Source organism: Catharus ustulatus, chromosome 7 (genome assembly GCF_009819885.2).
Source record: "Catharus ustulatus isolate bCatUst1 chromosome 7, bCatUst1.pri.v2, whole genome shotgun sequence".
Taxonomy (NCBI): Eukaryota; Metazoa; Chordata; class Aves; order Passeriformes; family Turdidae; genus Catharus; species Catharus ustulatus.
Window position 1 is genome coordinate 20,529,653 of NC_046227.1, and position 13,612 is coordinate 20,543,264.

Sequence of the window (13,612 nt, forward strand, 5' to 3'; positions counted from 1 at the left end):
TATTTCTTTACAACATTTGCTGAATGAAATTAATGAGGCACACTGGTAAATCTGAGAGGATATCACACATTCCAGTATGAAAAATGGCTGGGATGAGCATCAGCACTACTGATTCTGTGATTCCCTTAACCATACATACCCATTAAAACCACACAGGGGGAATATCTTGGGATAAGTATACACTGCAGGCAATTTCCATTTATAGTTATTTATACTTAAATTATTTAAGGTCCTGCTTTTCAGTGTGAGAGGGGAACAGAGTTTATTATGTATGATTATATAGGATTCTAGAAAGTTACAAGTTTGTGTTCAAAATCACTACAGAAATGCAGATGAAGAAGTAAATGAGGAAATTAAATGTTCACAGGAAAAAGAGTTCCTTTTATGTAGGGCAACATAGAACTATGTGGCCTGGCTACTGTATTAATTAAGGAAAATTCTATCACCATTTCTCATAAATTATGTCCTTTCCCTGCCTGGTAGTCCTGGAATAGAAGCAGAAATTTTCTGAGTCCATGTAGCCTGAATTCAGGCCCACATGTTTCAATTTCTTGCCTGCCTAGGTTTGCATGTTCTGAAAACTGTCCTTTCTTAGGCATTATTGTACTGTCTTTTAATGTTTGGACACACTGAGGAATTCCAAATTTGTGTTGGCTAAAAATATAGTCATAGGAACCTAAATTGATTGATTGATTCAGTTTTAATATGTCCAAACACAAAGATTTCAGCTGTTAATGAATATGCTTCCTTAACAAAAAACCCTCATTGCCTTCTCAAAAGCCAGTCACAGAGGACAACTATGTAACTGTATCAAGACTCTGATACAAGAATGTATTTATCCCCATTTATTAATATTTGAAATACACATGTGACAGTCTTGGAAACCTGGATGTGTCTGTGTCCTGCCTAAACACACAGGATTTTTTTTCCTCAAATGCAATTAATATGATACCAACTTGATTTCCTTGAGCACAGAAATTTCTCCGCATTATTACTACCATGAACATTTACTTTTGAATGCTTATGTTCTTGCACAGTGGTTAAATAGTAAGGACAAAACTGGCAGACTACAAAATTAGGATATTAAGTCATAGGAATGAAAAATGCCTATACATTTTAGCAAAGTTAGCCCAACTCCACAGTGACATTCAGGGACAGACAGATAGAAAATTATTCTTATTTTCAGCAGATATTTGAATATGTTTTCCATTGAAAAGCACTCTTTATAGAAAAATAATGCTCTAAATCTAAGTTGTGTGAGAACTTTTATGTTACATAGAGGGCACTTTTAAATTATGAGTGAAGGTATACCTAACTTACACTCTTGCACCTTATCAAGGAGCAAAATAAATTCCCCTCAAACAAACAACTTTGAATAATTTTTTTAAATTTTCTTTAAATTTATTCTTACTTAATGGTCAGTAATTTTCAAAACTTGTTTATGACAGATAAAAGCAAAAGTCTCATGTTTTACAGTTAGAAAGGCAATCAGTAATGTTATTTTTATGTCTGAGTGGTGTACACTTGATGACAGAAATAAGTAGGCAATTTCAAAAGGGCCCAAGAGTCCAAGGTCAGACTGAACTGAAGGAGGGCAATCCTAATGTTTGCTGTCATTTAAATGAAATGTCTAAAGAAAAGCCTGCCACTAATATTTAAAGCCAAAATGCTCGCATGAAGAAATCTGACCTGAGACAGAAGTTCTGACCAAAATCAATATGAATAAAATTCAACCTGTATTATAAAGAAATTTCTTACCTACTGAGCGAACCTGTAACTGAGCATTAAAGGAGTCTTCCTGTAAGGATTTTGCTAACACAGTTAATTGTTAACAGTTAACAGTTTAAGTATTTCCAACATATAAATTTGCTTTAGTTAGTATTATAATAGATAGAATACTAGAATTCTAGTAGCTGCTACAGCACTAGCTATCATTCCATAGCATATAACTTAAAGCTATAGGCCTCTAATTAGTACAATATTTTTAATATACTAATATTTGAACATTATAACAGATAACTTTTAGAGAGGTGGTAGAAATTGTAACTTAAACATTTTGCACCTGTAGATTTATTACATGCAGGTAGAGACTAGATCTAAGTCATACTTCCATACTCCATTTGGAAAGCATTCCAGAATTAAGGCTTAATTATGTTTTAGTAGACAGTTCCATGACGCCTGAATAAATGCCTTGGAGAAATCTGCGCACATTTTTCATATGCTGTGTTAAACGTTGGGTATAAAGCAATCTATTTTAATGTTGACTTTATGTGCATTTTCTTCATTGTGTAGTAACAATCACATTCAGCCAAGGACTCTGTGTAAGCCTCTCAAACAGAAGTTCCAATTTTTTCCCTTTGGTTTCCTAGACAACTGCTAAATTCCAAATACAGTCCATTAGTCTTGTGTTATACGAAGCTTACTCTTTCATATTTTGTATTGACTAGTTTCTGCAGCATACTAAGACTAGGAATGTAAGTGTTTTAGCTGCATGGTTCCTAGTGATTTAATTAATTTTCCAAGTTTAGTTTGTTTCTTTATCTTAAATTCATAAACAATGTTTTCAGTTGCAAGTGCATTTTCCTAAGTTTCCCTATAAAAATTTAGAAAAGAGTACCACTTTACAATCAGAACTTTCTATTTCTTTTATACAGCAAAATCAATATTGTGATTTATTTAGATATTGCTCACTGATGTGTTATTGTAACTTCTTTAACACCTTTCCTGTGGATACTGTTGTATGTACTAGTGTTTCACTTGTCAACACATTTAAATTTTGAATACACGAAGTATTAGGAATTAGTTGAATTTGGAAAATTAATTTTGTGAATAATCCTTTTTCTTGTTAATCTAGAACTGTGTTAACACTTTTATAATTGCTCAACACCAAATATCCATACAGCTGCCCACAATTTCTGTTTATTGCATTTGCCTCTGACATGAGATTTCTCTTAGGTGGCACCATCACTGGCATGTTGTCCTATAATGGTCTTCATAAGAAAACCTCATTTTGAATAACCCCATTTCTTTCTTTTCCAGTTTATCATTATATTGAGAGGGAGCTAAAGAGCGTGAAGATATAGTTTGAAACATTCTTTGAAGCAATATAATGTGTCAGAATTTGAAACATTCTAACCAGTTTGAAATGAAATGCTCATGCCATATATACAGAAAACTTCAGGAAAGAGCCCTACATGAAAGAATCTGTGCAATTTGTCCATCAGGAATCACCTCTGACTAGGCCTGAGATTTTACCTATGATTCATTCTTGGGAGATGAATTAAGATAAACTACCCTAAATAAAATTATTTTGGTCAACAAATTATAAGCCAAAATAATTTTCTGTCATCGCTTTCAACTACAGTAAAACTGTGTAATCTGGACCCATCTGTGAAAATTTCTGGTACTGGAATGAGAACCAAAGATATTAGATCAAGAAAAAAACCCTAGAGGTTTGGGTTTTGTTTTTTTAAATTTGCGTGAGAGTTGGAGGGAGTTTGTTTGTTTTCTGGGTAGGTTTGCTTTGTTTCTTTGTTCGTTTGGTTTCTTGTTTTTTGGGGTTTTTTTTAGTGCATTAAAAATTATACAAAAAATATGTTAAAAACTACATGAGATGAGATATTAGTTGAAATTCTGTAATGAAATTACACTAACATGGCCTAGGTCTACAATAAATTCAGGACAAAGGACACACAATTCAGCCAACCTGCTTCCTTCAAGTTTTGCCATAACTACCACTTATGCTACCATGATGCATAGAGGTAGAGACAAGGTTGGGGTTACATGTGAAAAAGGGCTTTAATTCAAAGCACAGATTTGTTGAAATTACCTGTTCTTCTAGTGTTATTAATAGTTCTCACATTAAAAATTAATTCCTCAACATTTTGCAAACTAGCAGATATTTTACAACTGGAGAGAAGTTACACTCCCTTTTTTGAAAGTAAATGTCATATAAATGTTTAGTGTTAGTGATTTTTCTTTTATTAGAAACCTCTAGAATCCCTTTCATATTATTTTGAAACTTGTGAGCAAAAGCACTTAAGCATTTTGCTGTATCTGACCATGAGATCAAATTTCAGCAACAGTGCTGCTTGAGAGGCAGAATTCAGATGCACCCAATAGTCAAAGGGATGGGGAAGCCCTGTCTGTACCCCCAGGGAAAGCTGCATTGAGTGTAAAATATGCATTGGTGGATAAGTATCAATGGTGGCAGAGTCATGATTCCCTGAGGTCAGTACTGGAGACACAGCTTTCAGATGTCTTCAGTGGAGCCCTCTCCAGTTAGTGACTCACCACAGCAAAATGTGCTGAATCAGTGCTTCACTCAAAATGACCAAGGCATTGAAAGAATTTGCTCTTAACCATCATTAAACAATGGAAGGTTTAATTATGTTACCACTTATTGCATATTTGGGAAAATGTAATTCTAGATTGATAGGAAATAGTACTAGGCAAATTCTAGGTTAGTTTTTTAAAGCTATTCTCTGTACATGAAGTATTTGGAGATCCTCTGTCCTTAAGTATAAGAGAAGCAGCAGTCTAAGAGAAAGCTTTCACTTTTTGTTTTCCCCCCTTTTGTGTTCTCTCTGACCTGATTTGTGTCTACTCAGATTTTCTTTATTTTATCTACAGAGTTTCTACAGTGGCTGTTCATTCTCACTGTATTTGGAGAAAAGTATTATTAAGAACTGCTCTGGCAAGAGCAGAGACCTAAAAGAGAGGGATGTCATCTTCTTTTCCTCTCTAGGAAAATAACAACATAAACAGAAAAAAAAAAGCTAGAAATATGTCTATATGAGATATCCAAATGAGAATAAATGTCTCAAAGACAGTTCATCTGAATCTCTGTGGCTGAAGACTAATATGTATAAGATGTAAGTAGACTATTTAAATTTAATGAACTGGATACCCAGATTATTAAAGACTGAGGAAAACATGGCCAACCTTTGGCCAGGTCTTGTAATGATGCAAGTAATTTATACTGAAGAACCTGAAGATACTGTGTTTTTCTGATATTTTATTACTAGTCAGGGAAAAAAATTTTAGACTGCTCAGTTCCCCAAATAACAGGTGAGAAAACTCCTGTTAATCTGGGGGCTACTGTCTACCATGTCTTACCCCACATCTACCAAAGACTGTACTAGTAATGCAATAATTCCAACAAGAACCATTTTCCCCTTTTAGTAAAAGTGTTCAGGTAAAAGATTAGGTGGAGTCTTTGAAATGTACTTAAAGAATATTCTTAAATGTACTTCTATTCTGTATTAGGTTTTGTGAAATAACTAATTTTCAATCCTGTTTTTACTTCTTGGTGCTCTTAGGTTGGAAAAATACATCTATGTGAATATGTAGATTTACCCTTGTCTACTGCAATTAATTTTTGAGAAGCTTTGGACACAGGAACAAAGAATGAGAGTCTTGAAGGAACTGCAGTGTTGAAGGAGCTTCAGGTCCCAGTGAGAAGCCTTCGTTACAAATTCATATTCTGCTAGAAATGCAGCCTTTTTCTTTTCACATTAGCAAAAGATGCAGAAGTTAAATTCTGAGATTTGGCATTTCTTACAAAAATAAAGGTAAGATTGTAATTTCTTCTCAGACAGAAGTAATGTTTCACTGCAAAAGATGGCTAGTTGATATTCTGCTACATATCTTCACAGTGGAAAAATGAAATGAACACCTTTATGAGGTCCGATGGTGTAAATTTTTGTTACATATATTGTGGCTATTTTTCTTCAGAATGTGAGGATCTCTAATGTTGGAAGGTATAGTATCCCAACTAGGCTGATGGACTAAGAAAGAGACTCTTCCTCTTCCTCTTCCTCTTCCTCCGGTTTTCATTTGTCCTTCTTCAGGTTTCTCTAATACTTCAAGTATTGACACAATTTCTTTTGACACATTCTCAGAGGCAACTCATAGTGTTAAAGAAAATACAAGGCAGACTTACATTTAAAGAATTCCTAGAGGTTTTGGTCAATTTAATCTATAAGATAAACAGGTCAGATAATTTATTTTGGGAGTTCTACAGCTTGCAGGTAGGTATCTGAGGAATTCAGGTTTATTCCTTTACATAAACTACCAATTTTTGATTACTAAGATAAGAAATAGGAACAAATTAATTCAAAAGCAAATGCTGGAGAGCGGTCAAAGGAAGGAAAGGGGCGACTGGAATGGCAATGGGCACAAACAGACAAATAAGTGGGGGAAAGGCTATCCATAGCAATTTCTGCTGAGAGGGAGTAGTGTCCAACAATATTTTCCCATGAAGCAGCTTCTGGATCTTTCAGACAGTTCTGAAATTGCTTCTAGTCTGTAATCTAATCTGCTCTGAGTGTTTTCCCATCTGCCTAGTCTTTCACCAACCAGACTAAACTTCATGTAATATATTCTACACAGATTTCCAAAATCTTACAGTGTTTTGTTTTGCTGAGGTTGGGGTTCTTAAGGTTCAGTTAATGTACTTTCACACCTAATTTCAAGTAATTACTGAGAACATGAAATAAAATTGCATGTAATACCCCTGAAGCACCTGAAGCTTTTACTACATTTACTGTTCTTTGGCCAGGTTTCGTCCAAGGTGAACTACCAGTTCACATTCAGACACTTATTTTAAATAACCCCATTATAAATAATTTTAAAGCAAGTTTTTATTAAGGAATATTATTTCTGTGACATATCCTTATTCATATTCTCATAACAAGTATTTTTGTCTTCTGTGATTTATTAATCTTATTAATAAACATCTGGTGGTGATTTCAATATTTTTATTTTGAATAGTTATGTAACACTATTGCCTATAGGCTACTGACGCTGACTGTACAAATACAGATAAAAATAAAATCATGGCTACAGATAAAGTATAGTCTAAAAAAAAAGGATACAATGGATCAATACTAAATGTTGAATTTACTGGAAAAAAGGAAAATAATCCTATGTGTTAGTCAGGGAGGATCTATTAAAACAAATTGACAAAGTTTGAAGTACTAGATTACAGTTTAAAGAGGTTGGTTCTGACCAGGTACTAAGTTCTGGAGACTGTTTTCACCTTTGAGGAAATCACTCCCTTCCATGAAACACCTATTTTTATGAAACCAACTTTCATGTATTCCTTGCCTTAGGATCCACAGATAATTTTAACTGCATGTCTCTTTGGATATCTCAAAGAAGTCTGTATTGCACTGCATTTACCACTGTGAACTACAGCAGTGACATTTTGAGTCTCTTTTGATCTTTTTGTAATACTGTTTTTTACTAGAATATTTTAAAGCAGTAAAAAATAGAGTAAATATGCCAGGATAAATGATAAACGATGGTAACTGTCTATTATGAAAAGAAAATGATCTGTATCTTAAAAAAATATTTCTTCATAAAATTATTCTCTGTGCACAAAAGCCATGAGAAATGTCAATTAAAAATATTTAGTTTTAGTTCTTCTTCACAAGAATATTTAGATTTAAATTATTTATATTTTATTCACCAGAATAATAGTTACCTAACCTTTTCTTTCTAGAAAAAGTTGAAGGCAGCATTTCCTGATTTGGAATTTGATCAGAGCACAGTAACTTAAATGTAATTTACCTTTACTTCCAGAAAACCAATACCTGAATTTTGCAAAGCAATTTCCCAAACACTGAGAAAGGGAGCTAAGATGACTCATTTTTTCAGCCAGTCCCAGTATATGATCTCTTGTATCTCCTCTCTCCTCAGGACAGTAAGAGCTTGATTTTAGATATTTTTCTGATACCAGCAGACAAGAGCTACACTTTTTATTTCTAAACTGCAGAAAGTAATGTCTAGCTGATGCTGAGGTGATGCTACTAGCCCTACTGTTTCTGTCCTACTTTGGGAGACCCATCCTTTTGATTTGGACAAATAGCTTTACTTCCATTGAGACAGCTGGTCTTATTAACACAAATGGTTTAGAGGAAAGTTTTTAATCCAGGCTTTAGCATCTGAGAGGTTGTTGCAGGGCTTGGCACAGGGGAAGATATTAGTTCCAAATTACAGCTTCTCAAATAAAAGATTAGCATATGAAAATTAGGATAGCTGGTCATTTTACAGATTCCATTTGCTATCCTTGCACTTACTTCAACCCTAATCAACTGTTTTATTTTTAATGGAATGAAAATCTCAGTAGTCAGCTTTTCCAAGGTTTTAACAGGCATTACTTTAAAGGGAAAAGCCCCAGCAAGGTCTGCTGTTTCTCCACCTTGAAAATTTTGAAGGGGGTGTGTGCAGTTTTATGCAAAATGCAGATAACCTGTTAGATAACCTGAAGGTTTTAATAAACAATCATGGTATCTACCTGGTACTTACACTGGTCCTTTCACTTTTACCATTTGCCCTATTTAAGATATCATAAAAATAGATACCTTCAGGCCACTTCTTGCTTTTTCAGAGACACAAAAAATTAATTTGACATTGTTACCAAAGATATTTTACTTACTTTCTGACTCATCATCTGTAAATGATGAGAAGATTATTATATTAAAAATAAAATTTAACAAGATATCTGTGGACATAATATAAGTAGCTGAAATATGTATAAAATTAAAAACATATAGATACTGGGTTTTGCTCAATCTTATTATTTAAAGGTAGGGACTGAAGGAAAATTGGAGAGGGACTTGAATGCCATGCTTAATTACAACTAAATGGCAAAAGCATGTTTTTAATAAATGGGAAATTCATTTTTCTAATGAAATGTATTTAATTATAGTGTAGTACATATATGATAAATAGACCAGAATTGTATTTCAAATACTTGAAACTGTCTTTGCTGAGCAGCAGAAGGTACTGAGTAGCCTGGACCACATGTAGTTTTGAGACTCTTTCTTTAAAGATTGGTTTTTAATGACAGTTATTCTGAATTTTTAGATATACAGAGTGTCTGAATTCTGCCTATTATCACTCATATCCTGGCAGTTTAGTTAGCAGATAACAAACCATTTTAAAACCAGTGAAGGAAGGAGAGGGAAGCTATCACTAACAGATTAGCAGTTCATGATTCAAGGATTGCTAAGAGATTGTTCAAGCTCAGTACAGGCAACAGCACAATTTCTATTTCATTGTTCTATTAAATTAATGCATGTATAGCAACACTAATCAGACATATTTCTGTGTAGTTCTGTTAAGATTTGTAGTCTAAATGAAAATGCTTGGGGCATATTTAGTATACTAAAAACCTTTTTGTGTACTAGCAGCAGCAAAGAAGAGATGTAATTGCACTAGACAGTAGGGGAGGCAGGTCTCAAGTAATATTTCCAACTCATCAGGATAACTTTTAGGGCATGTTTTTTCCCTGAGAAATCCAGTGAATCCCTCAATCTGCCAATACTTTTCCCTAGTCAGTGACTGGCTCCTTTTTGGATTTCTGGCAATACAAATACATATCTTTTAAGTGAGGACGATGCATTTTGTTACAGTACTCATAGCTGTAACTGTTAATGATGAAAAGCAGCCTAGACAAATGCACTGAACTATAAAGACAAGACAGACACTGATGACTTGATTTGGATGCATCTTTTGAGACTAGTTTCATAGAAAAGGCACCTAGGGTGAAAAGTTGAATCACAGACATGTTAAATGGGGTTTAAAGAAATGAATTATTCAGAAAGACCAAAGAAAAACCTCAGACATCTTCTTAGTTCATTAATCCTCCATGAGCAAAAGTAGTAATCAAAGGACTGTGTCCAGAAAATGAGGTATGCTTTTAATTCTAAAAATAAGGGACAAGTTTGAGTTTAGGATCCTTATTATCGGGAGTTACATTAATTTAAAAAAGAGATTAGCAAAGGCATCCATCTTGTACAAAGAAAAAATTAGTAGAAATTTCAGGATAGAAGCCTGTGATAAAGTTGCCTGCTGGAGACTCTGGCTTTATAATTTATTTTTTCTTTTATACTGCATCTATGTCTTCAGCCACTCCAAGGTCTCTGTCATTCTGCACATTGCATTAACCCATAGTTCTCCGCGATACTCCTTGAGAGAAATTTTCTTCTTTGTGTCTACAGTACAGTGTATTTGAATTCTGAATTTATGGTATCTTGGTTCTGGTCTTGTATTACTTATCCACTTGGTGCTATAATCTACTGACTAAATTATTTCAGTGATCTCTGTGCTGTGAACCCATTCCAGAGATAAAGATTTCAAGTGGCACAGGAACATGAGTCCTTACCATGTCATTGGATTAGTAATTCAGAGTTAGGAGTATGCTGTTTCATTTCTTTCCTCCAGTTTCTTACTCTAGGTTTTTCAAGTACTTTTTAACACCCCCTTCTGCCTTCACATATCTTATTTCATAAGATCATTACTGTAGCACTTTGTGTGCCTCTGTGTGTGGAAGCTTTAGGAGAAGGACTATTGAATGAGTGTAAATGAGCAGAATATTATGTCTCAAATTCAGATGTGGCATCTTCAGGATACAGATGTTGCACATTCATGAAGTAATGCAGCAAAGGTTACATGGCTTCATGTAACAGAAAATATAATTAAAGCTCATCAGTTAAGGATTGAAACTCCTTCTTAAAATTGGTTCTCATAATTAAAATTTTTACAACAGTATGCTGTAAACTCTTGCAAAGTAGACACCGAATGAAGCTTTAATTTCTTCCCTGGTGGCAGCACTATTTAACCATATCTGCCTTCATTTTGCCATTCTCTCCCTCCAGCTATTCAAACCTCTCAACTGTGCTGTACAGTACATCACTTTAAATAACTGATCTTGCTTCAGAAGGACTTGGAAGAGAGAAAAATAACACTGCTTTCAGTTGATGCGCTGCAGGACTTCATAAAGAGACTTGCTGTACAGTAGCGAATTCAATGCAGAGAGCAGGAAAAAGCAGCATCATCCACTGCTGGTACTAAAGACATTCACAGGGAACCAGAGCCTTAGGTTTTGGACTAGTTTCAGTCTGAAAAAATACTATTACACTTGCCTTGCAAAGAATCAGAAGCAGCATCTTTTCCCACATAGCCTTGATTGTACATGCCGTTTCCTTTTACTTAAAGGCCTGTGGTTTTGATTCACAGTTAACAGTGAATAAGTGCAACCTAAGCTGCTCTGGTATCTAATATTAGCCTTCACCACAGTTAAGTGTCAGTAAGAAAGAATTATGCTTGTTCCTCCTATAATTCAGTTGCTGTCATTTAAACAGTACCAGTTGTGCACAATTTTTTAATTTAATGAAAGTATTGATGTTTGTAAAGTTGTATGACTAATACTTGAAAAAATTACAGAAAAAATGAAATATATTAGAAGTAGAATGTAGGTTTACAATTTTCAACAGTACCTCACTGAATATGCATTTTTATACTTGCTGTTAAAAAAAACCAGCTGTACTGTTAAAACACTTGTATCAGCAATTTGCTGTAACTGGGAGTGTCCAAGGACACAGGCAAAGCAGTATCTGTGGGCAGAAACAGTGTCTTTTTCTGGATCAGCAGGAAAAAGCTGAAAAATAATTTATAAAATATCTAAATAAATTCTGTTGCTTTTAACTGCCATTCAGCCTTGAAATATGCTGCTTCTATTTCTATTTAAGCCTGGAAAGAGTTTCTAACCAAATGTTGAGGTTTTTCCTATTGGTACAATCTAGCTTGCCTAAATTATTAATTTTTTTTTTATAGGTCGTTCTTATGCAAGAAGCAAAAAGTAATTAAATTTGCAGGATGAAAACATGGCACAGGCACTGCTGGTACCACCTGGACCTGAAAGCTTCCGCTATTTTACTAGAGATTCTCTCGCAGCTATTGAAAAGCGTTCTGCAGAAGAAAAAGCTAAAAAGCCCAAGCAAGAGCATACAGATGATGATGATGAAAATGGTCCAAAACCAAACAGTGACTTGGAGGCAGGAAAGACACTGCCATTTATTTACGGCGACATACCTCCAGGAATGGTGTCTGAACCTTTGGAAGACCTGGACCCATATTATATCAATAAAAAAGTGAGTGAATTATGTTTTGCACAAAATAGAATATAAATTTATACACCAGAAAAGTTTAATCACAAAATTTGATGGTTGGAACTATCAATCTGCTAAATATCCAGAATCATCTTTTGATTTATGCTCTTCCATACTGTGACTGCTTCAATTCTGTTGAGTTACTTGCTATTTACTTTATTGTCAGGAAGATGTGTTTTTTTGATCTTGCCTGAACTTGAGAACAAAATGAATTATTTTGATTTTAATATACTAGTAAGACTGGATATGTCAAAAGTGATGTTCCAAGCACGGTTTTGCAATGTAAGTAATTGTAGATAACAAGGTAGCATCCACTCAAGTTAATTAAACATAGGACTGTAACCATATTCTTTGTTTCCTTATAGCTATATAACATATGCAAACATACATATGAAACACATGTATGTCTATATGCGTAGCATATAGAGACTCTGTAAATGTTGTCTCATATGAAACTACCACAATGCAAACTATTGCTTGAGATGTTTGGTTTTGCTGTGATAGATTTCTACCATGGAGCTGTCAATTAGAAGTCTCTGTCAAACCATGGAAAGGGTTATTCTAAAGGAAGGAATTGCAAAATGATGTTTTTGATCTTGATGATGATTTTGATGTTCTGAAGAGTTTTTATACAGAAAGACCAGAGAAAAGAGTTATGAAATAAAAGCAATATATCTAAGTTACATGTGTGTGGCTGTAACACAATGGGACCATTATTAGCCAAGTTGTGCTCCATGGAGAATGCAAACTCCTAAAAAAGGTGCATTTTCCCTTCCAATTTGCACAGTCATACACAATCCTCCTTTTCACATGATCCCCAAGTCAGGGAGTCAGAGATAGAAAAGGTAGTTCAAACTGATCCATTCAAGTAAAAAGTCTGACTTTTTAAAAGTCAAGATCTACAGCACAGCATATGGGTTTTGGTCTTGTTGCAATGATGCTTACAATTGGCAGCAGACTGGTGTTATTTGAGTTAGGAGAAAGACAAGGAAAAAACAAGTATTTGTTTTCCATAGCTTTGATTAGCTGTAGACTGTTATAAATCCTCCAGGGTCTGAAATAATCCCACCTGGGAACAGATAAAAGTACCTTAGGTCCTGCACTGATTAGTGAAAGTACAGGTGACAGCAATAGCCAATTTTCCTCTATACTCTTGTTTATTTCTGTGTGCTCCTTTAGCATCATCATGATGTTCTCTCAGTTTCTGATAGACCGCAAAGTGTTGTAGGTAAGGAGAGTGAAGGAAGATGAAGAGGTGGATAACACCCCTAAATTAAAAAATGCAGAAAGTGTTTTATGGAGAAGTACTTGGGACTATCTTTTGCCATCTCTGTGAAACAGAGCTAGAACTGGACACAGTTGCTCTATTGACGGCTTGAAGCATACCAGGCTGCCATCAAGATAAGAAACAATTTTGAGCCACTATAAAAAAAAAAAATCAAGGCATAAAATACTTTAAACTCCAAAGAAACTTTGTTTGCTAGAAAAAGATCATGCAAATAATCTTTGTGGCTAATTTGTGGCTAAATTTTTTGTTGCCTTTGGTTTGTAAAACAGGTTTAAAAATTATGGCCTCAGTAATGGAAGCAGAAAAGGAAGCAGAATCTGTATGCAATTGTATAACCTAACAGTTGCCAAAGTTACATAAACAA

The 13,612-nt window shown here is 34.5% G+C and overlaps 1 protein-coding gene across 5 annotated transcripts in view; it reads left to right on the forward strand.

The window, feature by feature from the left end:
* LOC116998528 (sodium channel protein type 2 subunit alpha-like) overlaps positions 1-13,612 on the forward strand; it is a 69,633-nt gene that overhangs the window by 3,959 nt on the left and 52,062 nt on the right. For 4 of the 5 annotated variants that reach the window (XM_033064282.1, XM_033064284.2, XM_033064280.2 and 1 more), the window contains exons 2-4: positions 4,633-4,874; positions 5,322-5,573; positions 11,626-11,942. In XM_033064282.1, the coding sequence (XP_032920173.1) occupies positions 11,676-11,942 (267 nt within the window). In that variant the 5' untranslated portion in view covers positions 4,633-4,874; positions 5,322-5,573; positions 11,626-11,675. The remainder of the gene's footprint in view (positions 1-4,632; positions 4,875-5,321; positions 5,574-11,625; positions 11,943-13,612) is intronic. The other variant, XM_033064281.2, reaches the window with a different exon arrangement.